The 27,201-nt window shown below is 44.2% G+C and overlaps 1 protein-coding gene across 1 annotated transcript in view; it reads right to left on the reverse strand.

Annotated features, from left to right (window-relative positions):
* The window catches only part of fer1l6 (fer-1 like family member 6), a 325,837-nt gene that overhangs the window by 22,309 nt on the left and 276,327 nt on the right, over positions 1–27,201 (reverse strand). The window contains exons 32-34 of the mRNA XM_073053009.1: positions 16,048–16,175; positions 11,780–11,950; positions 7,346–7,500 (exon numbers count right to left, since the gene is read on the reverse strand). Of these exons, the coding sequence (XP_072909110.1) occupies positions 7,346–7,500; positions 11,780–11,950; positions 16,048–16,175 (454 nt within the window). The remainder of the gene's footprint in view (positions 1–7,345; positions 7,501–11,779; positions 11,951–16,047; positions 16,176–27,201) is intronic.

Genomic DNA, 27,201 nt, shown 5'->3' on the forward strand with positions numbered 1-27,201 from the left:
AATATGTTTAAATCCTATGCAGAAGTTTATAGTTGCTTAGTGGTGGATGAGTAACACATTAAAAAAACAGAGAATGAAAAGCTTTTGTACAAGAGATTGGGTCAAGAAACATTGAATGCTAGTTTTAGAGTCAAAGTTCAAAGATCAAAGTACATTTATTATCAAGGTATGTATACAGTATACAACCCTATTCATAGGACATGGGACATAGAACAGTATAGCCTAGCAACAGGCCATTCAGCCCACAACGTTATGCCAAACCAGCTAAAATACAAATCAAAACCACCCAAACACTAATCCCTCCTACCTACACAACATTCATATCCCTCCATCTTCCCTATATCTATGTGTCTATACAAACGTCTTTTAAAAGCCTCCAATGCACTTGCTTCTACCACCATACTCATCAGAGCATTCCCGGCATCCACGACTCTCTGAGTAAAAAACTTACCCCTCACATCCTTCTTGAACCTACTCCCTCTTGCCTACAATGCATGCCTTCTGGTATGAGACATTTCAACCCTGGGAAACAGATACTCCCTGTCTATTCTATCTATGCTCATGATCTTGTAAACCTCTATCAGATCTCCCCTCAGCCTCCGGCACTCCAGAGAAAACAACCCACGTTTATACACCTCTCATGATTACACATGCCCTCTAAACCGGGCATGGTGAACCTCTTCTACACCCTCTCCAAAGCCTCAACATGTTTCCTTTCGTGGGGTGATCAGAACTGTATGCAATATTCCAGATGTGTCCTAACCAGAGTTTATAACCAGAGTTTTATAAACATAACCCCCTGAATTTTGAACACAGTGTCTCAACTAATAAAAGCAAGCTTTTCCTAAGCCTTCTTAACTATTCTATCAACCTGCATAGTCACTTTCAGGGATCTATGAATTGAATTCCAAATCTCTCTGCTCAGCAACACTGTTAAGGATCTTGTCCTTAATGTGGTAAACTATGTATACCTGTCTGGACACCCCCCCCCCCCCCCCGCTGACTGCTCCTGTGGCTCCTCCCACAGACCCCTGTATAAAGGCGATTGGGGCACTGCTCCTCCCTCAGTCTTCGACATGTCGTGCTCCCTTTTCGCTGTTAATAAAAGCCTATCGTTCACTTCCAGTCTCCTAGAGTTATTGATGGTGCATCACTTAACCATATACTGTCTCCTTTCATTTGCCCTACTGAGGTGCAACACCTCACATTTATCTGAGTTAAACTCCATTTGCCATTTCTCAGCCCATATCTGCAACTGATCTATATTGGGCTGTATTCTTTGCCAGTCTTCTACACGATCCACAACTCCACCAGTCTTGGTATCATCCACAAATTACTAACCCGTCCATCTACATTTTTACCCAGGTCATTTATATACATCAGAAAAGCAGAGATCCCAGCACAGATCCCTGAAGAACACTATTAATTACAGACCTCCAGCTCGAGTAAGTCCCTTCAACCACTACCCTCTGAATTCTATGCACAAGCCAGTTCTGAATCCAAACATCACGGTCCCCATACACATTAATCTTCTGGATTAGCCTAACATGAGGATCTTTGTCAAACACCTCACTAAAATCCATGTAGACAACATCCACTGCTCTACCCTCATCAATCTCTCTTGCCACCTTGTCAAAAAACTCAGTCAGTTTTGTGAGGCAGGTAGTCACAAAACAAAGAAACACCACAAAGAAAACTACACAACAAATGGATAAATTGTGCAAACAACACACAATATTAAACATCACATTGTGGAGTCCCCAGAAGTGAGTCCACAGCCACGGGTGAGAGAAGCTGGCCGGAGCCATTGGGCACAGTTACAGCCAGCGAGTCAGAGAGTTCAGTGCTGTGTCGATGACTGCAGGCCACAACTTCCGAAGCACCTCATAGAGGACCTTTGGTTCACTGAATTGTACTTCTGCCTAGTCCCATCAACCTGCACCCCATACCCCTCCTATCCACGTACCCATCCAAACCTCTTAAAAATTGCTATCAAACCCACCCCCATCGCTTCCACTGACAGCTCGTACCACACTCGCACTGCCCTCCGTGAAAGTGTTCCCCTTCAACATTACATCTTTCACCCTTAACCTATGACCTTCAGTTCTAGTCTCATCCAGCCTGCGTGGAAAAGCCCTGCTTACATTAACCCTATCTATACCCCTCATGATTTTGTGTCTATCTTCCAAGTAAATACAAATACAAAAAAATCAATTTAAGATATCTTCCACCTCTTTCAGCTGCATACACAGATAATCAATCAATGTTTATTAGTTGTGGTTTATTTGTTTATAATCATGTTTATTTACATTATTTTTATTGGTTTCTGTATCATGTACAGTTTAATAGTTCTAAGTAATTTAACAAAATCTGCTTCCTGAGTGTGACTTACTAATTTCTAATTTCCTCTGTCTTTACTAACTTCAGACACAGGCTCACTCCTCCCTCCCCCTCTTCTACTCGCAACTTTGCTACTCAGAGGCTCAGTTATTCTGAACCTATACTGAAAGGTTATTCCAAATGATTTGCCCTCCTATTCTTCCTCATTGTAATTTATAGTTCAGCTCGAGTCCAGTTCACTGTTGCCTTATTTAACTGAAAATGAAATTTAAAATCTGCAGATGAGGGAAATCTAAAATAAAATTGAAAATGCATGGAATACTCACAAGTAAGGCAGCATCTGTAGAAAGAGGTAGAATTTATGTCATAGATTGATGACTGTTGGTCAGAAGTTCCCATACAAGTTGAAAAATCCATTAGCATAATACTTTATAGCGCTGGTGATTGGGGTACAATTCCTGCTGTTGTCCAGGAGGAATTTGTACATCCTCCCCATGACTGTGTGTGTGGGAACTTTGGTTTCACTCCCTCATGAAAAGAGAGTGATCCTGGTGAACAGGGTGGAATGAACAGAGTGGAGTGATACTGGTGAACAGGGTGGAATGAACAGAGTGGAGTGATCCTGGTGAACAGGGTGGAATGAACAGAGTGGAGTGGTCCAGGTGAACAGGGTGGAGGGGTACTGGTGAACAGAATGGGTTGAACAGAGTGGGATGGTACTGGTCAACAGAGTGGAGTGGTCCTGGTGTATAGAGTGGAGTGGTCCTATTGAACAGAGTGGATGGTCCAGATGAACAGAAAGGAGTGATCCTGGTGAATAAAGTGGAGTGATTCTGGTGAACGGAGTGCTGTGTGAAGGTGAACAGTGTGGAGTGGTTCCGGTGTACACATGTGAGTATTCCTGATGAGCAGAGTGCAGTGGTCCTGGTGAACAGATGGGAGTGGTCCTGGTGAACAGTGTGGAGTGGTCCTGGTGAACACATGGGAGTGATCCTGGTGAACAGAGTGCAGTGGTCCTGGTGAACAATGGAGTGGTTCTGGTGTACACATGGGGGTACTCCTGATGAACAGAGTGCGGTGGCCCTGGTGGACAGAGTGGAGTGGTCCTGGTGAACAGAGTGTGCTGTTCCTTGTGAACACTGTACAATTATTCTAGTGAGCAGAGTGGGGTGGTCTTGATTAATAGAGTGGAGTGATCATAGTGAACAGTGTGGAGTTTTCCGTGTGAACAGATTGGATTGGTACTGGCAACCAGAGTGGAATGAGCCAAGTGAACAGATTAGACTTGTCCTGTCGAATGCAGTGGAGTGGAGCTGGTGAGTAGGGTGGATTTCCAGATGAAGAGAGTGGTATGATTCTGGTAAACAGAGTTGAGTGGTCCTGGTGAATAGAGTGGAGTCATCCTGGTGAACAGCGTAGAGTGATCATAGTGAACAGAGTGGAAAGGTCCTCGTGAAAAGAATGGAGTGGTCCTGGTGAACACTGTGCAGTGGTTCTGGTGAACAGAGTGGAGTGATCCTGGTGAACAGAGGGGAGTGGTCCTGGTGAAGAGAGTGGAGTGGTCCTGGTGAACAGAGTGGAGTGGTCCTGGTGAACAGAGGGGAGTGGTCCTGGTGAAGAGAGTGGAGTGATCCTGGTGAAGAGAGTGGAGTGATCCTGGTGAACAGAGTGGAGTGATCCGGGTGAACAGAGGGGAGTGGTCCTGGTGAACACTGTGCAGTGGTTCTGGTGAACAGAGTGGAGTGATCCTGGTGAACAGAGTGGCGCGATCCTGGTGAACAGAGGGGAGTGGTCCTGGTGAAGAGAGTGGAGTGATCCTGGTGAACAGAGTGGAGTGGTCCTGGTGAACAGAGTGGAGTGATCCTGGTGAACAGAGTGGAGTGATCCTGGTGAACAGAGGGGAGTGGTCCTGGTGAAGAGAGTGGAGTGGTCCTGGTGAACAGAGTGGAGTGGTCCTGGTGAACAGAGGGGAGTGGTCCTGGTGAAGAGAGTGGAGTGATCCTGGTGAAGAGAGTGGAGTGATCCTGGTGAACAGAGTGGAGTGATCCGGGTGAACAGAGGGGAGTGGTCCTGGTGAACACTGTGCAGTGGTTCTGGTGAACAGAGTGGAGTGATCCTGGTGAACAGAGTGGCGCGATCCTGGTGAACAGAGGGGAGTGGTCCTGGTGAAGAGAGTGGAGTGGTCCTGGTGAACAGAGGGGAGTGGTCCTGGTGAAGAGAGTGGAGAGATCCTGGTGAACAGAGTGGAGTGATCTGGGTGAACAGAGGGGAGTGGTCCTGTTGAAGAGAGAGGTGATCCTGGTGAACAGAGTGGAGTGATCATAGTGAACAGAGTGGAAAGGTCCTGGTGAAAAGAATGGAGTGGTCCTGGTGAACACTGTGCAGTGGTTCTGGTGAACAGAGTGGAGTGATCCTGGTGAAGAGAGTGGAGTGGTCCTGGTGAAAAGAATGGAGTGGTCCTGGTGAACACTGTGCAGTGGTTCTGGTGAACAGAGTGGAGTGATCCTGGTGAACAGAGTGGAGTGGTCCTGGTGAACAGAGGGGAGTGATCCTGGTGAACAGAGTGGTGCGATCCTGGTGAACAGAGTGGAGTGGTCCTGGTGAACAGAGTGGAGTGATCCTGGTGAACAGAGTGGAAAGGTCCTGGTGAAAAGAATGGAGTGGTCCTGGTGAACACTGCAGTGGTTTTGGTGAACAGAGTGGAGTGATCCTGGTGAACAGAGTGGAGTGGTCCTGGTGAACAGAGGGGAGTGATCCTGGTGAACAGAGTGGAGTGGTCCTGGTGAACAGAGGGGAGTGGTCCTGGTGAAGAGAGTGGAGTGATCCTGGTGAACAGAGTGGAATGATCCGGGTGAACAGAGGGGAGTGGTCCTGGTGAACACTGTGCAGTGGTTCTGGTGAACAGAGTGGAGTGATCCTGGTGAACAGAGTGGCGCGATCCTGGTGAACAGAGGGGAGTGGTCCTGGTGAAGATAGTGGAGTGGTCCTGGTGAACAGAGTGGAGTGGTCCTGGTGAACAGAGGGGAGTGGTCCTGGTGAAGAGAGTGGAGAGATCCTGGTGAACAGAGTGGAGTGATCCGGGTGAACAGAGGGGAGTGGTCCTGGTGAAGAGAGAGGTGATCCTGGAGAACAGAGTGGAGTGATCATAGTGAACAGAGTGGAAAGGTCCTGGTGAACAGAGTGGAGTGATCCTGGTGAACAGAGTGGAGTGGTCCTGGTGAACAGAGGGGAGTGATCCTGGTGAACAGAGTGGTGCGATCCTGGTGAACAGAGGGGAGTGGTCCTGGTGAACAGAGTGGAGTGATCCTGGTGAACAGAGTGGAGTGGTCCTGATGAACAGAGGGGAGTGGACCTGGTGAACAGAGTGGAGTGGTCCTGGTGAACAGAGGGGAGTGGTCCTGGTGAAGAGAGTGGAGTGATCCTGGTGAACAGAGTGGAGTGATCCGGGTGAACAGAGGGGAGTGGTCCTGGTGAAGAGAGAGGTGATCCTGGTGAACAGAGTGGAGTGATCATAGTGAACAGAGTGGAAAGGTCCTGGTGAAAAGAATGGAGTGGTCCTGGTGAAGAGAGTGGAGTGGTCCTGGTGAACAGAGTGGAGTGATCCTGGTGAACAGAGTGGAGTGATCCTGGTGAAGTTCCCTCTGCCTTTGGTGACAGATTATTGATGAGTAAAAACATAGGGGAAAGAAATTGTTTATACTGCACTGATCTTCAGAATATGCCAAGATATTTTGAAGGCAATGTTATTTGTTTTAGCTGGGGTTACTGTTGTTATTTTCACCAAATAATCTATTTTATTCAGTTCACTTGAAGGATATACGTTCAGTAGCCACTTTATTAGGTACAGCTATACAGTCATTAATTTGTTCAAATCTCTACTTGGGTAATTATGCGCATCAACTCAACACATAAAAGTACACAGACATGGTCAATATGTTCAGACCAAACATCAGACTGGGGAAAAGATGTGATCTAAGTGACTTTAATCACGGGATGATTGTTGGTGTCAGCCAGGGTGGTTTGAGTATCTGAGAAATTACTCATCTTCTGGACTTTTCACACATTAGACTCTTTAGAGTTCACAGAGAATGGTGTGAAAAACAAAAAAAAATCCAGAGAGAGGCATTCTGTGGGCAAAAACAACTTGTTAGTGAAAGAGGTCTGCAAAGCCTGGATAGAATCTTTCAAGCTGACAGGAAGGTGACAGTAACTTAGATAAGCACATGCTACTACAGTGGGATGCAGAAGAGCATCTCTGAATGCACAGCACATCAAACCTTGAAGTGGATGGGCCACTGCAGAGGAAGACCATGAACATACACTCAGTGGTCACTTTATTAGGTACACAAATGTACCTAATAAAATGGCCACTGAGTCCATATTATCCAGATTACCAGAAAGACCTCTTCAATTAATATTTTTGTATCTTTCATATCTATTTGGGAGAGATTCTTCAATATAACATGTCATCCAAATGACAGAACCTCTGTCCTTACCAAACACCCTCTGATGACACTGGACAATGAGCCGAGGTTTAATGTCCAGTCAGTAGAGTGCAAAGAAAACGCGCAACCTTCTGACCCGAACTCAAGAGGAACTGCAACGAGCTAACGCTTTACATACAGAGCAGATGTCCACTGTGTCCTGTACCAGTCTACCAAGAGCAAAACAGATGTCCACTGTGTCCTGTACCAGTCTACCAAGAGCAAAACACACATGTTAAAATCTGTTTCCAGTCAACTTGGTGAGACTGCTTCGGATGTCAGAAAACTGTGAGATGCAGGATACCCAGGTTCAGAAGTAATGCCAGATATCTGACATAGAAACACCAAACTTTTCTTTTCCACAGATACTGCCTGCCCTGTTGAACATGTGCGGAACATTGTCGTTATACCAGAAATAAAAATATTGAAAATAACACTGGCATGGAAAAAATGTGTCATATTTACAGATGCTATTTTGATCCTATTTCCATGATTTCAATAACATATATATTGATAATCACCATCCTCCATAAAGGTTGTTTTGCCCTCAAAAACTTTCCCTTGCACTTCAATCTCTCCTGTTTTGAAATAGGGTCCTTGGAATCCATTTTCCCTGCACAGTCTGGTCAGGATCTCTGTTGGTTTCATGACATCACGCCAGGCATTGTAACCTTCTCTGTAATTGAAAAAAGATTCTGTCATAAATTATGGTCAAGAGACACATAATAAGCATTTAGGTAGTGTGTAAATACACCAGATGCTGAATCTCCCAGAATATCATTTATGTTTCATAAACCAGTAAGGATACTAAGGGATACTGTGGTCTTAATCTCTCTCTTCCTCCTTTGATTTAGGAAGCCAGGGTGGGGAAAACATGTAACACTTCCACAGCAAGCACCTTCACTTCACCTGCATTAAGGAGGATCTCTTGAAAGCCAATCATTTTAAGCCCAGTTCCCGTTCTTATTTTAAACTCAAAGTACACTGCAGATGCTGTGGTCAAATCAACACGTACAAACAAGCTGGAGGAACTCAGCAGGTCAGGCAGCATCTGATGAAAGGAGCAGTCAACGTTTTGGATCGAGACCCTTCGTCAGGACTGAAGAAGGAGGGGGCAGGGGCCCTGTAAAGATTGTGGGGGGAGGGTGGAAAACCAATCAGAGGAAAGATCAAGGGGTGGGGGAGGGGAAGCAGGGAGGGGATAGGCAGGAGAGGTGAAGAAGGAATCTAAGGGGAAAGCACTATGGGTAGTAGAAGAAGGCAGAGTCATGAAACGTGATAAGCAGCTAGAAGAGGAGACAGAGTGAAAGTGGGATGGGGAAAGGGAGAGGGAGGGAATTAGACAGAGTGAAGGTGGGAATTAATTCCCTCCCTCTCCCCTTCCCCATCCCACCTTCACCGTGTCTCCTCTTCTAGCTGCCTATCACGTCTCATGACTCTGCCTTCTTCTACTGTCCGTAGTGCTTTCCCCTTAGATTCCTTCTTCACCTCTCCTGCCTATCCCCACCCTGCTTCCCCTCCCCCACCCCTTGATCTTTCCCCTTACTGGTTTTTCACCTGGCACCTTCCCCCTCCCCCCACCTTCTTTACAGGGCCCCTGCCCCCTCCTTCTTCAGTCCTGACGAAGGGTCTCGATCCAAAACGTTGACTGCTCCTTTCAACGGATGCTGCCCGACCTGCTGAGTTCCTCCAGCTTGTTTGTACATCCTGTTCCTATTTTGACTTTCAGTCCATGGCCTCCTATACTGCCACAGTGAGGCCACGCTTAGACTGGAGAAGCAACACCTCATATTCGATTTGGGTAGCCTCCAACCTGATGGCATGAAGATTGATTCTCTTACTTCCAGTAATTGCATTCCCTGTCTCCCTTCTTCCATTCTCAGTTCTGGCTCCCGTCTCATCTCTCCTCTTCTTCTTAACTACTTATGACCTCCCTCTGGTGCCCCTCCTCCTTCCCATTCTTCCATGTTCCACTCTCCTCTCCAATCAAATTCTGGCTTCTTCAGCCCTCTGCCTTTTCCACCTATCATCTCCCAGCTTGTCATTTCACTCCACCCTCCCCCACTCACCTACCTTCCTCCTCACATGCTTTACCTATCACCTTGTAGCTTGTACCCCACCTTTTTACTCTGGCTTCTTATTCCTTCCTTTCCAGGCGTGGTGAAGTTCTCAGTCCAAAATGACAACTCTTTATTCCTTTCTGTAGATGCTGCCAGATATCCACGGAATATTGTAGAAAAAGGTATCAGGGAATACAGGTCCATAATTCATTGCAAGTGGTGTAATAGGGTCATCAAGAAATCTTTTGGCTCCTTGCCCTTCATAAATCAAAGTGGGATGCTATGTTGAAGTTGTATAAGATATTGGTGAGGCCTAATTTGGAGCATTGTGTGCAGTTTTGGTCACCTACCTACAGGAAAGATGCAAATAAGGTTGAAAGGATACAGCGAAAATTTAAAAGGATGTTTTTAGGATTGGAGGACATAAGTTATAAGAGAAGACTGAACAGGTTAGGACTATATTCCTTGGACTGTAGAAGACTGAGGGGAGATTTGATAGAAGTTTACAAAATTATGATGGGTATAGGTAGGCTAAATACAATCAGGCATTTTTCACTGAGGTTGGATGGGCGACAACCAGAGGTCATGGGTTAAGGGTGAAAGGTAAGAAATTTAAGGGAATATAAGTGGGAACTTCCTCATTCAGAGAGCTGTGAGATTGTGAAATGAACTGCCACCTTCAGTTCACAATTAAATGCAACACTTTTCCCCAAGCAGATTGAGAAATTAAGGAATTCAGCGGGTCATGCAACGTCTATGGAAAAGAATACAGTGAATGTTTTGGGTTGGGGCCCAATCCGTAGGTGCGGAGTTCCTCCAGCATTTTGTGTGTGTTGCTTAGGTTTACAGCATCTGCAGATCTTCTCTTGTTTGTGGTTGTGCAGGTGCTTGCGGCTCTCTGAGGATTGGCACGTTGTTGTGGTGGAGAGGCTTGTGAGTTCCTGTGATCCTGAGAGCAATGCCACCCATGGTGGTAAGGTCAAAGGGAAGATTCCAGACAAAGAGCGATATAGCCAAGACCTCAGCTGGCAGAAGGGTGGAGGAAGGCTGCAGCAGTGAAGGGTCCCCGGTCGGTTTGCACTCCATGTCACTGCACACTGACCCCGATCTGTCAAGGAACATGTGATGGCTGCCTATGTTAAACGAGTTCATTCACAAGCATTCTCCATTCAGGGAATCATCCTGGATATATGGATCTCGGATCAGCCTCTACAATCCACTAGAAACCCAGCAATAAACAATCCCTGTAAAGAACTTCACATTCGACTCGTGATTGCACTACTAATTTCATAACAGGTAAAACACACCCAGTTTCATGCACTTTACTTTGTCTTAGTAATATATTGTATATAGTAATGACAGATCTCCAACAACACCAAGATGTGCATTTTCTAATAATACAAATCCTCCATCCTTCCCCTTATATAGGGTCTTTTAAGAGACTTTTGGATAGGTACATGGAGCTTAGAAAAATACAGGGCTATGGGTAAGCCTAGTAACCTCTAAGGTAGGGATATGTTCGGCACAACTTTGTGGGCCGAAGGGCCTGTATTGTGCTGTAAGTTTTCTATGTTTCTATACAGTACAGAACCATACAGATCAGTTGCAGATATGGGCAGAGAAATGGCAGATGGAGTTTAACCCAGATAAGTGTGAGGTGTGGCACCCTGCTAGGGAAAATGCAAGGAAACAAGACCCTTAATAGTGTTGCTAAACAGAGAGATCTTGGGGTCCAAGCTTATAGCTCCTTAAAAGTGGCTGTACAGGTGAACAGGGTGGTTAAGAAGGCTTATGGAATGCTTGCTTTTATTAGTTGGGGCACTGAGTTCAAAAGTCAAGAAGTTATGTTGCAATTTTATAGAACTCAGGTTAGGCCATTTGAGGAGTATTGCATACGTTTCTGGTGGCCCCACTATAGGAAGGATGTGGAGGCTTTGGAGAGGGTGCAGAAGAGGTTCACCACGATGTTGCCTGGTTTAGAGGGCACGTGGTGTCATGAGAGGCTGGATAAACTTGGGTTGTTTTCCCTGGAGCCGTGGAAGCTGAGGGGAGAGGAACAGAGTGGACAGAGACTCTCTGTTTCCCAGAGTTGATATGTCTAATACCAGAGAGCATCCGTTGAAGGTGAGAGGCAGTGCGTTCAACGAGGATGTGAGGGGTAAGTCTTTTTACTCAGAGCATGATGGTTGCCTGGAATACACTGCCTAGTATGGTTGCAGAGGCAAAAACATTAGCAGATTTTCAGAGATATTTGGATAGGCACATGATTGTAAAGAACATAGAAGGGTACGGCACAAGAACAGTCCATTTGGCCCACAGTGTTGTACCAAACCAGCTGAAAAGCAAATCAAAAACCCCAAACACTAATCCATCCAACCTACACCATGCCCATATCCCTCCATCCACCTGCCTTGCTAAAGGATCTTGCCTGTACCTAGAGACGACACAAAGATATTGATCAAGACCCTAGCAATTTTGTATCTTGCCTCCTTCAATAACCTGGGGTAAATCCCATAAGACCCTGGGGATTTATCCACCTTAATACTTATTAGAAGGCCAAAAACTTCCTCCTCCTTGATTTCGGAATGCCCTAATGCATTTATACACTCAGGAAGATGGAGGGATATGGACATTGTATAGGTAGAAGGGATTAATTTTCGGGTCTTTTGATTTGCTTTTTAGTTGGTTTGGCCCAACATTGTGGCTATAGAGTGTGTTCCTGTCCTTCTATGTGTCAGCTGCCTGGATGAACATGCAATGGGGGCTTGAAATGTGAATTTCCTTATCCCGGTGTTCCCATGAATCAGAAGTTGATAAAAATTACTTACACCGAGATGACCTTTGCTTGTGGTGTAGTGTAAAATTGTACTGTAAAAGTAACTTCACCATTCTTACATTTCATATCTGCTGGGTAATCCACAGGTAGCTCTGTGCTTGCTATAAAAGCGGTTCTCCAGATCGATCTTCGTTTGTCCAATCAAATCATCTCTTCCAATCATGTCAAAGTCATAGATTGATATTATGAGCATAGAGTCCATTGGGAATGTAGCTTCAATATCATAGGACCTATCAAGTACAGCAAAGAATTACTGTATAGAAGACAGCTTCCCCAAAATAGTTAAAATGTGAAAAACAAAGTATTTTATCAAAGTATTAAACATAAAGAATCAAATGCTTTAGAAGATACAGTAGATAGGATCCAGCTGTAGCCCTGAGAATGGTATTGGATAAAAAGAGGCTCCGAGGATGTGGGAGGGGTATGGAGGTCTAGGATCTCGGTACAAGTCACTGACGAGATGTACTGTCACTCTAGGGCTCTACTCAAACTGGGCACAGAGTCTTTCAGGCGCCTGCCGGGTGTCACGGTGCCACACTCCCCGCTCACCAACGTGCATGTTGCCGACTCCGTTCTCACTTGCATCTGTATGCAAGTGCCACAAACGGATTGATGTTTATCAGCTGGACTGGCGCAAAGCAGGTAAGGTTAGGCAAGCAAACTGCTTTTGTTCATTCCTGACTTACAAATGGTTTGGGGTTAGTCCTGACGAAGGGTCTCGGCCCGAAACGTCGACAGCGCTTCTCCCTATAGATGCTGCCTGGCCTGCTGCGTTCCACCAGCATTTTGTGTGTGTTGTCCCTTTATTAACTAGTGACTGCCAATAATCTCTGAGTCATTGTGCCTACTATGGGCTATTGGCAATTCGAAGTGGCAGAAGTCTTGCTACCCTGGCTCGCACATGAGGCAGTGTCACCAAAGCAGCTGCCAAATACTTAGACAAGTGCCAGAAACATAGAACTTTATAAATTTGCGTTTAACGTACTTGCATTCTGTTGTTACTATCTAGACACCTCAATCTACTCAGAGGGTGGTGAGAGTGTGAAACGGGTGGAAGAGTTGGCTCTGCATCAATTGCAACATGTCAGTGATGTTAGTATAAGTGCATTGAGAGGGGGTACGGAGGGCTATGGACCAGGTACAGGTCAATGGGACCAAGCTGAATAATAGTTCAGCACAGACGGTATGAGATGAAGGGTCAGTTTGTGTGCTGTAGTGTTCTATGACTAACAGGGCACTAGCATCAGAATGCAAAGATTAACCATCCTTGTTTTTCTCAATGCATGTTATAAATACAATATTGAACATAGGACATGGAACGTTACAGCACAGTATCAGCCTTTGGCTCTTGATGTTGTCCCAACCTTTTAACCTAAATTAGGATCAATTCTAACCCTTCACTCCTACATAGCCCTCCATTTGTCTATAATCTCTCTGCCTCTCTAAGAGTTTCTTAAGTGACCGTAAGGTAACTGCCTCTACTGCCACCCCCCAGCAGCGCATTCACTGCTTAAAAAAGTTTACCCCTGACGTTCCCCCCCCCCCCCCACTTTCCTCCAATCACCTTCAAATTATGGCCTTTGTATTAAGCATTTATATCCTGAGAAAAAGCCTCTGGCTGTGTAGTCAATCTATGATCTTGAAAAGGGGTGGAGCTTAGGAGATGATGGCATCTAACAGCGACTCCTCTGCTTGGATCTTCGTAAACAGCTCTATTTCCATCTTTAATATCTCTATTTTTCCATCTCAGGGTTCTTTTGAAGACCCTGACCTGGAGCTACATGCTGACTTCGGTTCTTTGCGGGAATGGGACCCGCTCTCGGGGTCTCACGACCGGCTGTTATTCGATGTGCCAAGGACGTGGCCTGGAACTCTAGTGAACCTTCAGGATTCCAGGATTTCATGGCCCTGGAAGCTGGTGGACTCAAGGTCGGTGAATCTGGTGTGTTGTGGGAGTACACGGAAGATCAGAAGCAGTGAGCTAGCTGCTGGCTGTGTGCCCAGAGACCAGAGTTCTTTGGGCACAGAGCTCGGAAAAAGCGACACAACAGACTTATAACATCGTAAATCAGCAAGTTGTTTGTTATGTCTCCCCTCTCGCTGTGAAATGGAGACACCCCTTCTTCCCTTATTGGGGAGAGAGAGAGAGCCTGTGGTATGTCGAATTACCGGGTGAATGAGTAGTCTTTGAGGTACTGCATGTCTGTGTCTTTATTGATGCTTTACTGCATGCTTGAGTGCTCGGTGGGGGGTGCAGATGCTTTTTTTTGCTGGTGGGGAGGGGGGATCATCGCTTTGCCGCTGCTTATGTGTGGAAGGGGGGAGTTGGGGGGCTTTGGGGTTCTAATGTTTAACTGTCATTCATTCTTTGGGGCACTCCTCTGTTTGCGTGGATGGTTGCGAAGAAAAAGAATTTCAGGATGTTAATGTCATTTCTGACATTAAATTGTACCTTTGAAACATTTGACACCTCTATCAAGTCACCTCTTATTCAGTTCAAAAGATCGTGGCAACATTTCAATAATGGGGCAGTGAAGTTATCTCCTTTGGTTCAAAAGCCTGATGGTTGAGAGGTTCCTGAAGCTGGTACTGTGAGTCCTGAGGCTCCTGTACCTTTCTCCTGATGACAGCAGTGAGATGAGTGTGTGGCCGGAAGCAGGAAGGTAGGTGTGTTTTCCTGGGAAAACAATCTGTGTCAATGTGCTCGATGGTGGGGAGGGACGGACTGGGCCGTATCCAATACTTCTTGAAGGATGATGCATTCATGGGCATTGGTGTTTCTATACCAGCCAGTCAATATTCTTTCCTCTACACAATATTAAAAGTTTATCAAAGTTTTAGATGTCATGTCGAATATTCACAAACTCCTAAGGAAGAAGAGGTGCTGCTGCTATGTTTTCCTTATAATTGCACATACCCAGAACAGGTCCTCCAGAATGATAACACTGAGTTTGCTGACCCTCTTTACCTCTGACCCTTCAAAGAGGATTGGCTTATGGACCTCAGTTTCATTCGGCCAATGACAGCAGTGTCAATAACAAACTTGAATATGGCATTAGAGCTGTGCTTAGCCACACAGTCATAAGCGTAAAGTGCGAAGAGCAGTGGGATAAGCACACAGCCTGTGGTACACCTGTGAACATGGAGATCATGGAGGAGATGTTGTTCCCACTCTGAACTGACTGTTGCAAGAGAGGAAATTGAGGATCCAATTGCACAAGGACATATTGAGGCCAAGGTCTTGAACCTTATTGATTAGTTTTGAAGGAATGATGGTATTGAATGCTGAGCTGTTGTCGATAAAGAGCATCTTGATTTATATGTCTTTGCTGTTCAGAAATTCCAGTGTTGATGAAGAGGCAATGAGAAGGCACTTACTGTGAACCTGTTGCTCCAGTAGGCAAATTGGAGCTGATCCAAGTCGCTTCTCAGGCAGGAGTTGAAATATTTCATCACCAACCTCACCAGGCACTTCATTACTGAGGATGGTTGTCAATGAGGCAGGTTACCATGTACTGGTGTAAGTGAAGTCTGCTTGAAGCAGGTGGGTCCCTCATACTGCGAAACGTCAATAAAACCAAAGACCTGGTTATTGACTACAGGAGGAAGAAAACCAAAGGGTCATGTGCCAGTCCACATTAGGGGATCAGAGGTGGATTGGGTCAGTAAGGTTAAATTCCTTGGTGTTACCATATCAGAGTATCTCAGAGTATCAGAGCAGGGACCAGTACATAAGGGACATCAGAAAGGGACGTCAGAAAGAAGGCAAGCTAACGCATCCATTTTTTCAGAAGTTTGTGTAGATTTAGCATGTCCGTTAAAACCTTGACAAGCTGACGTAGATGTATGGTGGAGAACCTCAGAGATTGCATTAAGGCCCGGAATTGAAACATCAATGCCCAAGAATGGAAAACTCTATCAAAAATGGAAGATACCATTTACCATAAAGCCCTCCTCACCAATGAGCACACTTACAAGCAGCATAGAAAGCAGTACTTTTCATCAAGACAACCAAACATCCGGGCCATGCTCTCTTCTTGCCAGCCACATCGGGCAGGAGGTTTCGAACATTTGAAATTGAAAGCTTCTGCCCAGGTAACGTGGGCAAATCCATCACCCAGACACAAATCAGCTTTTACACACACACACACACACACACACACACACACACACACACACACACACACACACACACACACACACACACACACACACACACACACACACACACACACACACACACACACACACACACACACACACCCCCGTTCCCACTCCCTCCCCCACACACACACATTTGTATGCACAACAGCATCTATTTTCATACCTTCCAAATGGTGGATTCAACTGTTTCGGGATATAATTGTCACGATCCTTAATTTCAGTCTTCCCAATCTGCAGGACAATGTATGGATCAGCTCCTCCATCAGGATCTGCTGGATGCAGATTGTTAGCCTGATAATAGCAAACATGTGTTAAAAAAAGGATCTGGTGCTTTCCTGGTGTATATGACAAATGAACACTTCTTGGGCTTCTAGTGTGTACAGGTGTGGATTATGACCAACATTTCGATGACAAACTCCACCATCTTCATCGGGGATGATGCCTGGGCAAGTCTAGTCTGGTGGTATTGATGCCCCTGTAGTCTGTCCCTCCTGATTGGTTAATCTTCATCCAATCAGATTTCATCGGGGATGATGCCTGGGCAAGTCTAGTCTGGTGGTATTGATACCCCTGTAGTCTGTCCCTCCTGATTGGTTAATCTTCATCCAATCAGATTTCCGATGCCCCACCATGTTTACAATCAAATCCCAGTTCTTACTTAAAGTGAGACCTTGGTCTTTGTCAAAATTCTTTTCCTCTCATTTTATTTCTATGGCTTCTTTCACCAGGTGGTCCCAAAAGCCACTCGTGTGGCACAGAAGTTTTGTGTCGTCGAAGTCAGTCCTATAGACATTGCAAATGCAATGTTCTGCTACCTCCAATGAGGACTAACTAACCAGGAAGGACAGACCACTGGACGAGACATGCCTGGGCATCATTCCTGATGAAGGTGGCAGAGTTTGTCATCAAAACGTCAGTTATAATTGATACCTGTACCAGTCTGGAAGCCCGAGAAGAGTTTATTCATTCATAACACATATTTATAATCAAGTAATTAATCATGATACATTTTAGCTTTAACATATTCTGACAGAGCTATATAATGATTTCACTGGACCAGCAACATCAATGAGAAACATGATTTTATAAAAGAGTGTTTTAATTACTTTATTTATTGAGATACAGTGCAGAAAAGGCCTTCTGGCTTCTCAAGACGTGCTGCCCAGCAACCCCCAGATATAATCCCAGCCTAACCACAGGACAACTTACAACAACCAACCAATCGACCAACCAGTCTTTGGATTATGGGAGGAAAGCAGAACACCTGGAGGAACGAGGCGAATATACAAACTCCTTACAGGACAGTGGTGAGAATTGAACCAGGCTTGCCTCTAATGTCAAGCATTGTGCTAACCACCCTCTAGAAGGTGGTTAAGGAATATTCTACTGAAAGTGGACACTATAAAAGTTTTGAATTCCCTTCTGCAAATATCTAGAATGGAAAAGCTCACAAAATGTAATGTATATAGTCCAGTCTATTACAGGAAAATCCCTCCCCGTCATAAGGAACACTGCTACAAGAAAGTAGCATCACAAGAGGTATAAAGGCTTGAAGCCCTTTACCGTTAGCTTCAAGAAATACTTCACCATGATTTTCAGCATCTCGTGCCAAAGATAGGGCAGATAGTCCCCATATTTTTCCAAGTGTAGGAGAGGCCAAGGGCTGAAGGTGAGAGACGACCTAAAGGGCAAGTTTTTCCATACAGAAGGTGTGTGGTGTAGACCATAAAACCATAAGACATAGGAGCAGAATTAGGCAATTGCCCATTGAGCCCATTAAGGCTTGTCCACCATTCCTGGATCACACTCAACGCCATAAATATACCTACAGACTTGGCCTCCACCACAGACTGTGGCAGAGCATACCACAGATTCACTACTCTCTGGCTAAAAGAGTTCCTCCTTACCTCTGTTCTAAAGGGTTGCCCCTCAATTTTGAGTCTGTGCACTCTAGTTCCAGATACCCCTTCAATAGGAAACATCCTCTCCACATCCACCCTATCTAGTCCTTTCAACGTTCGGTAGGTTTCAATGAGATCCCTCCACATTCTTCTAAATTCCAGTGAGTACAGGCTCAAGGCTCCCAAACACTCCTCATATGTTAACCCCTTCATTCCCGAATTATCCTTGTGAACCTCCTCTGGACACTGTCCAAAGATGCATCTTGTCTGAGATGAGGAGCCCCAAACTGTTGTCAGTACTCCAAGTGTGGCCCGACTAGAGTCTTATAAAGCCTCAGCATTATCTCCTTGCTTTTATATTCTATTCCCCTCAAAATAAATGCCAACAATGCATTTGCCTTCTTTACCACAGACTCAACCTGTAAATTAACTTTCTGGGAGTCTTGCACGAGGACTCCTAAGTCCCTCTCCATCTAGAAACATAGAAAACCTACAGTACAATACAAACCCTTTCAGCCCACAAAGTTGTGCCGAACATGTCCCTACCTTAGAAATTACTAGGCTTACCAATAACCCTCTATTTTACTAAGCTCCATGTACCTATCTAAAAGCCTCTTAAAAGACCCTATCATACCCGCCTCCAACACCGTTGCCAGCAGCCCATTCCACGCACTCACCACTCTCTGAGTAAAAAAACGTACCCCTGACACCTCCTCTGTACCTACTCCCAAGCACCTTAAACCTGTGTCCTCTTGTGCCAACCATTTCAGCCCTGGGAAAAAACCTCTGAATATCCACACGATCAATGCCTCTCATCATCTTATACACCTCTATCAGGTCACCTCTCATCCGCCTTCACTCCAAGGAGAAAAGGCTGAGTTCACTCAACCTATTCTCATAAGGCATGTTCCCCAGTCCAGGCAACATCCTTGTAAATCTCCTCTGCACCCTTTCTATGGCTTCCACATCCTTCCTGTAGTGAGGCAAACAGAACTGAGCACAGTACTCCAGGTGGGGTCTGACAAGGGTCCTATATAGCTGCAACATTACCTCTCGGCTCCTAAATTCTTTTCCACGATTAATGAAGGCCAATACACCGTATGCCTTCTTAACTACAGAGTCAACCTGCGCAGCTACTTTGAGCGTACTATGGACTTGGACCCCAAGATCCCTCTGATCCTCCACACCGCCAAGAGTCTTACCATTAATACTATATTCTGTCTCTGATGTTTGAATCTTCTCCCCATTTAGATAACAGTCTGCACTATTGTTCCTTTTACCAAAATGCATTATCATATATTTCCCAACACTGTATTCCATCTGCCACATTTTTGCCCATTCTTCCAATTTGTCTAAGTCCTGCTGCAATCTCATTGCTTCCTCAGCACTACCTACCTCTCCACCTATCTTCGTATCATTCTCAAACTTTACCACAAAGTCATCAGTTCCATTATCCAAATCACTGACAAACAATGTGAAAAGTAATGGTCCCAATACTGACCCCTGAGGAACATCATTAGGCAGCCAACCAGAAAAGGCCCCTTTTATTTTCAGTCGCTGCCTCCTGCCTGTCAGCCATGCCTTGTGCAGGAAGGCACAGAGTCGACTGTACTTCCTAAGAAGGTTGGCGTCATTCAATGTCTGTAGTGAGATGCTGAAGATGTTCTATAGGTCAGTTGTGGAGAGCGCCCTCTTCTTTGTGGTGGCGTGTTGGGGAGGAAGCATTAAGAAGAGGGACGCCTCACGTCTTAATAAGCTGGTAAGGAAGGCGGGCTCTGTCGTGGGCAAAGTACTGGAGAGTTTAACATTGGTAGCTGAGCGAAGGGCGCTGAGTAGGCTACGGTCAATTATGGATAACTCTGAACATCCTCTACATAGCACCATCCAGAGACAGAGAAGCAGTTTCAGCGACAGGTTACTATCGATACAATGCTCCTCAGACAGGATGAAGAGGTCAATACTCCCCAATGCCATTAGGCTTTACAATTCTACCGCCAGGACTTAAGAACTTTTTAAAAGCTATTATTAATGCTTTTTGAGATAGTGATTTAGATGCATATCATATTTTTTACTGAGTTAAGTATTGTATGTAATTAGTTTTGCTACAACAAGTGTATGGGACATTGGAAAAAAAGTTGAATTTCCCCATGGGGATGAATAAAGTATCTATCTATCTATCTATCTATCTATTCCTCTATCCATGCCAGTATAACCATATAACCATATAACAATTACAGCACGGAAATAGGCCATGTCGGCCCTTCTAGTCCGTGCCAAATGCTTACATAGTCCCACCGACCTGCACTCAGCCCATAACCCTCCATTCCTTTCCTGTCCATATACCTATCCAATTTTACTTTAAGTGACAATATCGAACCTGCCTCTACCACTTCTACTGGAAGCTCGTTCCACACAGCTACCACTCTCTGAGTAAAGAAATTCCCCTTCGTGTTACCCTTAAACTTTTGCTCCCTAACTCTCAACTCATGTCCTCTTGTTTGAATCTCCCCTACTCTCAAAGGAGAAAGCGTATTCATGTCAACTCTATCTACCCCCCTCATAATTTTAAATACCTCTATCAAGTCCCCCATCAACCTTCTACGCTCCAAAGAATAAAGACCTAACTTGTTCAACCTTTCCCTGTAACTTAGGTGCTGAAATCCAGGTAACATTCTAGTAAATATTCTCTGTACTCTCTCTATTTTGTTGACATCTTTCCTATAATTCGGTGACCAGAACTGTACACAATACTCCAAATTTGGCCTTACCAATGCCTTGTACAATTTTAACATTACATCCCAACTCCTATACTCAATGCTCTGATTTATAAAGGCCAGCATACCAAAAGCTTTCTTCACCACCCTATCCACATGAGATTACACCTTCAGGGAACTATACACCATTATTCCTAGATCACTCTGTTCTACTGCATTCTTCAATGCCCTACCATTTACCATGTATGTCCTATTTGGATTACTCCTACCAAAATGTAGCACCTCACACTTATCAGCATTGAACTCCATCTGCCATCGTTCAGCCCACTCTTCTAACTGGCCTAAATCTCTCTGCAAGCTTTGAAAACCTACTTCATTATCCACAACGCCACCTACCTTAGTATCATCTGCATACTTACTAATCCAATTTACCACCCCATCATCTAGTATCTTTCCTGTAATGCCATATGATTTTATAGAGGTTGGTACAATTACAGCATTTAAAGATGTTTGGACAGTTAAAGTGGATAGGAAATGTGTGTATATATATATATATATATATATATATATATATATATATATATATATATGGGCCAAACACAGGCAAATTTTACTGGTGGGGACATGCAACTTGTTTGACATGGACTAGTTGGGGATTTGTTATTTTGATTCCCGAGCCTTGTCATTATTTTTCAGAAGTTTCAATGAAACCTTTTGTGATAGGGTGATGAGCTTGGGCTTATAGGTATTTCTGTGGAAGAAACATTAATTCGCAGTGGCCACTTTATTAGGTACACTCTGCTCGTTAATGCAAATAGCTAATCAGCCAATCGTGTAGCAGCAACTCAATGCGTAAAACATAAAGCCATGGTCAAGAGGTCCAGTTGTTATTCACACCAAGCATCAGAATAGGGAAGAAATGTGACCTAACTGACTTTGACTGTGAAATGATTGTTGGTGCCAGATGGGGTGGTTTGAGTATCCCAGAAACTGTTGATCCCTTGTGATTTTCATGCACAACAATCTCTAGATTTTACAGAGCATGCTGAGATAAATGAAAAAAATCCCGTGAGTGGCAGTTCAGTGGGTGAAAATGCCTTTTTAATTAGGGAGGTCAGAGGAGAATAGGGTACTGATGATAAACTATAATAATGAAACACTAATAAAGTGGCAACTGAGCGTATGTTACTACTACAATATAGCAATAACAACAAACGTTCAGGTTAGGTGTGTTGGATGAATCTAATTAGTACCTTATTATACCAATGACATGACCACTTTGGCTTACAATGGGCTTTGTTTCCTTTAATTCTAGCAGTATTCTTTCCAGTATAGTTTTGTTTAATTTATGGTTTTCTTAGGAATATTGTGCCTCTGATGCTATGCATCTGAAATGCTGTTGCAAGTCATTGTGCACGTTGATGACAATAAGCACGATTCTGACTTTGGCTGCTAAATCAGTGGTTACTTTCAAATCCAAAAGTGACTGTGTTGTGCAAGACTGGAGATTGAAGCTGTGTCATAGAACAGCCACAATTTCATTAAATAAAATGAGGAGGAATTTCTTCAGCCGGAGGGTGGTGCATCTGTGGAATTCATCGCCACAGAGTGATGTGGTGGCCAAGTCTTTAGATATATTTAAAGTCCAGGTTGATAGGTTCTTGCTTAATAAGGGTGTCAAAAGTTACAGGGAGAAGGCAGATAAATGGGTTTTAGAGACAATAAAATCAGCCATGATTGAATGACAGAACAGCCTTGATAGGCCAATTGCCCAAATTCTGATCCTATGTCTGATGCTCTAAATAAAGAATCAAAGGGCTGAATGGTCTATTTTTTCCCCATGAGAGATTATTCAGAATATATCAACAGAAAGGGCTATGTAGGAGGGAAGAGTCAGATTGATCCTCGAGTAGGTTAAAAGGTTAGCACAACATCATGGGCTGAGGGACCTGTACCATGTTGTAACGTTCCACTTTCTGTAACTCAGTACACTTTGTAAAGTTAACACGTGGCTAAGGATTTGGTGTAGCAGAGAGACCATCAGATTTTTGGATCACTTCCTGAGAACGTGGAACCTGTACAGAAGAGACAGTTTGTACCTGAACTGGAGGGGGACTAATATCCCAGCGGGAAAGCTTGTAGGTGCTGGAATGGAGGGGGGAGGGTGTGGGGGGGGCATGAGGAGGGAGATTAAACTAGAGTTACAGGGGGATGGAAACCAGAGTGCCAGAACAAATCATGGAGAGGTTGTGGATTCAGATGTTGTTATAACGTCAGACCAAGTCAAAGTCAGGATTCAAATGGTTAGGCATGGTGAGCTGTGTATATTTCAATGTACGAGGTATTGTAGGAAAGGTTGATGAGCTTGGGACATGGATCAACACCTGAAATTATGACATTGTAACCATTAGTGAGACTTGGTTGCAGGAGGGACAGGACTGGCAGATCAATATTCCAGGGTTCCATTGTATTAGACGCAACAGTGCAGGAGGGATTAAAGGGAAAGGAGTGGCGTTACTAATCAGGGAAAAAGTCATGGCAGTGCACAGTCAGAATCGACTGAAGAACTCATCTAGTGAAGTATTGTAGGTGGAACTGAGGAATAAGAAAGGTATGACCATGTTAATGGGGCGATGTTACAAACCAGCACTCTGAGGGATTTAGAGGAATAAGTTTGTAGAGATTGCAGATTGTTGCAAGAAATATAATGTTGTTATAGAAGGTGATTTTAACTTTCCACATTTGGACTGGGAATCCCATAATGTAAAAGGACTAGATGAGATAGAGTTTGTCAGATGTGTTCAGGAAAGTTTCCTTCATCAATGTGATCAAGTCCCAATGCAAGAGTGTGCAATATTGGATTTGCTGTTAGGGAATGAGACAGGGTAGGTGACAGTAGTGTGTGTCCGGGAACACTTTTCATCCAGTAACCACAATGCCATTAGTTTCAAAGCAAATATGCAAAAAGATAGGTCTGGTCCATGAGTTGTGTTTCTAAATTGGAGAAAGGTCAATTTTGATGGTATCGGAAATGATCTGGCAAGTGTGGAGTGGGACAAGTTGTTTTTGGGCAAAGGTGTATTTGGTAAGTGGGAGGCCTTCAAAAGTGAAATATTGAGAGTACAAAGCTTGTATGCACCTGTCAGAATAAACGGTAAAGTTAACAGATTTATGGAACCTGGGCTTTTAAGAAATATGGAGGCCCTGGTTAAGAAAAAAAGGAGATGCATAGCAGGTATAGGTAGGTGGGAACAAATGAGGTGCTTATGGAGTACAAGAAATGCAAGAAAACACCTAGGAAATAAATGAGGAGGGCAAAAAGAAGGCATGAGGTTGCTCTAGAATTCAAGATGAAGGAGAATCCCAAAGGATTCTACAGATATGTTAAGAGCAAAAGGATTACAGAGGAGGAGGTGTATGCTGTTGTGAGGCAAATTATGGTGGACAAATCCCCAGGACCTGACAAGGTGTTCCCTCAGACACTGTGGGAAGCAAGTGCAGAAATTACCGAAGCCCTAGCAGGCATATTTAAATCACCTTTAGTGACAGGGGAGGTACCAGAGGATGCAAAAGGCGTGTCAGAAAGGCAATGTCATGATAAGCATTGGGGATTTTAACATGAAAGAGGATTGGGAAAACCAGGTCAGTACTATACCTTAAGAGAGAGAATTTGTAGAATGTCTAAGGGATGGCTTTTTAGAACAGCTTGTTGTTCAGCCCTCTAGGGGATCGGTTGTGCTGGATTAGGTGTTGTGCAATGATCCGGAGGTGCTAAGAGAGCTTAAGGTTAAGGAACCCTTAGGGAGCAGTGATCGCAATATGATTGAGTTTACATTGAAATATAAGAGGAAAAAATAAAATCCAATTTGTCAGTATTTCAGTGGAATAAAGGAAATTACAATGGCACGAGAGGGGAACTGGCAGAGGTTGACTGTTAAGGGACATTTGCATGGAAGACAGCAGAGCAGCAATGGCTGGTTCTGTGACAAATGAGGGAAGTGCAAGATAAATATATTCCAAATAAGAAAAAAATTTCAAAGGGAAGAAGGACACTACTGTGGCTGACAAGTGAAGTCAGAGCCAAAGCAAAAGCAAAAGAGAGGGCATACAAGGAAGCCAGAGCTAGTGAAAGATAGAGGATTGGAGAGCTTTCCATGCAGAAGGAAAATAAGAAGGTCATTCGAAGAAAAGGATGAATTATGAGAGGAAGCTGGTGACTAATATCAACAGTGGAATATTTTTTAAGTATATAAAGGGTAAAAGAGAGTTGATATAGGACCAATATAAAATGACACTGGGGATATTGTAATGAAAGATGCAGAGATGGCAGAGGAACTAAATGTATATTTTGCATCAGTCTTCATAGTGGAAGACATCTGCAGAATACCGAACATTCAAGAGTGTCAGGGAAGTGAAGTTTGTGCAGTGAAAATTATGACTGAGATGCTGCTCAGAAAGCTTGATAGTCTGAGGGTAGATAAATCCCCTGGACCTGATGGAATGCACCCTTGGGTTCTGAAGGAAGTACCTGGAGAGACTGTGGAGGCATTAACGATTATCTTTCAAGAATCAATAGATTCTGGCATTCTACCGGATGACTGAAAAATTGTAAATGTTACTCTGCTATTTAAGAAGGGTGGGAGGCAGCAGAAGGAATATTATAGACCTGTTAGCTTGATATCAGTGGTTGGGAAGTTGTTGGAATCGAATGTTAGGGATGAGATTACAGTGTACCTGGAGGCACATGACAAGATAGGCCAAAGCCAGCATGGGTTCCTGAAAGGAAAGTCCTGCCTGACAAATCTACTGCAATTCTTTGAGGAAATTACAAGCAGGGTAGACAAAGGAGATGCAATAGATGTGGTGTACTTGGATTTTCAGAAGGCCTTTGACAAGGTGCCGCACATGAGGCAGCTTAGCAAGATAAGAGCCCATGGAATTACAGAGAAGTTACTAACATGGGTGGAACATTGGCTGGGTGGCAGAAAACAGAGAGTGGGAATAAAGGGATCCTATTTTGGCTGGCTGCCGGTTACCAGTGGACACAAAGTACACTGCAGATGCTGTGGTCAAATCAACACGTACAAACACACTGGAGGAACTCAGCGGGTCGGGCAGCATCTGTTGAAATGAGCAGTCAACGTTTCGGGCCAAGACCCTTCGTCAGGTTACCAGTGGAGTTCCACAGGGGTCAATGTTGGGACCGCTGACTTTTTACAATGTATGTCAATGACTTGGACTACAGTATTAATGGATTTGTGGCTAAATTTGCCGATGATACAAAGATATGTGTACGACCGGGCAGTGTTGAGGAAACAAAGAGCCTGCAGAGAGACTTAGATAGTTTAGGAGAATGGGCAGAGAAGTGGCAAATGAAATACAATGTTGGAAAGTGTATGGTCATGCATTTTGGTGGAAGAAATAAATGGGCAGACTATTATTTAGATAGGGAGAGAATTCAAAATGCAGAGATGCAAAGGGACTTGGAAGTCCTTGTGCATGTTAGGCCAAAGGTTAACCTCCAGGTTGAGTCGGTTGCGAAGAAGGTGAATGCACTGTTGGCATTCATTTCTGGAGTCATAGAGTATAAGAGCAGGGATGTGATGTTCAGGCTCTGTAGGTCACTCATGAGACCACATGGAGTATTGTGTGCAGTTTTGGGCTCCTTATTTTAGAAAGGACATACTGACATTGGAGAGGTTTCAGAGAAGATTCATGAGAATGATTCCATGAATGAGAGGGTTACCGTATGAGGTGTGTCGGGCAGCTCTTGGGCTGTATTCCCTGGAGTTCAGAAGAATGAGGGGGGATCTCATAGAAACATTCCAAATGTTAAAAAGCCTGAACAGATTAGATATGGCAAAGTTATTTCCCACGGTAGGGGAGTCTAGGACAAGAGGGCATGACTTCAGGATTGAAGGATGTCCTTTTAGAACTGAGATGTGGAGAAATTACTTTAGTCAGAGGATGGTGAATCTGTGGAATTTGTTGCCATGAGCAACTGTGGAGGCCAAGTCATTGGGTGCATTTAGGTTCTTGGTTAGCCAGGGCATTAAAGGATATGGGGTGAGAGCAGGGTAGTGGGGATGACTGGAAGAATTGAGTCAGCCCATGATTGAATGGTGGAGCAGACTCGATGGGCTGAATGGCCTGTTTCTGCTCCTATATTTTATGGTCTTATGCTTTATGGATTGGAGAAGAGCCAATGCTGTTCCACTGTTTAAGAAAGGATCTAAAAATAAACCAGGAAATTATAGGCCAGTGAACCTGACATCAATAGTGGAAAGTTATTGAAGGTATTGAATATATATATATTTGGATAGACATGGATGGATTAAGGACAGATACATAGAGTCGTAACGAAAGCTTTTGGCACATTGGCCTCCATAAATCAGAGAAGTGAGTACAGGAGATGGGCTGTTTTATTGAAGCTGTATAAGATGTTGGAGAAGCCTAATTTGGAGTATTGAGTACAGTTTTGGTCACCTACCTACAGGAAACTAGGTTGAAAGAGAACAGATAAAACTTACAAGGACGTTGCTGGGACTGGAGGACCTGAGTTATAAGGCAAGATTGAGTAGGTTAGGACTTTATTCATTGGAATGTAGAAGATTGAGGGGAGACTTGACAGATGTATACAAAATTATGAACGGTATAGATAGGAAAAATCAGGCTTTTTTTCCATTGAGATTGGGTGAGACT

This window comes from Hemitrygon akajei, chromosome 1 (genome assembly GCF_048418815.1).
Source record: "Hemitrygon akajei chromosome 1, sHemAka1.3, whole genome shotgun sequence".
Classification (NCBI taxonomy): Eukaryota; Metazoa; Chordata; class Chondrichthyes; order Myliobatiformes; family Dasyatidae; genus Hemitrygon; species Hemitrygon akajei.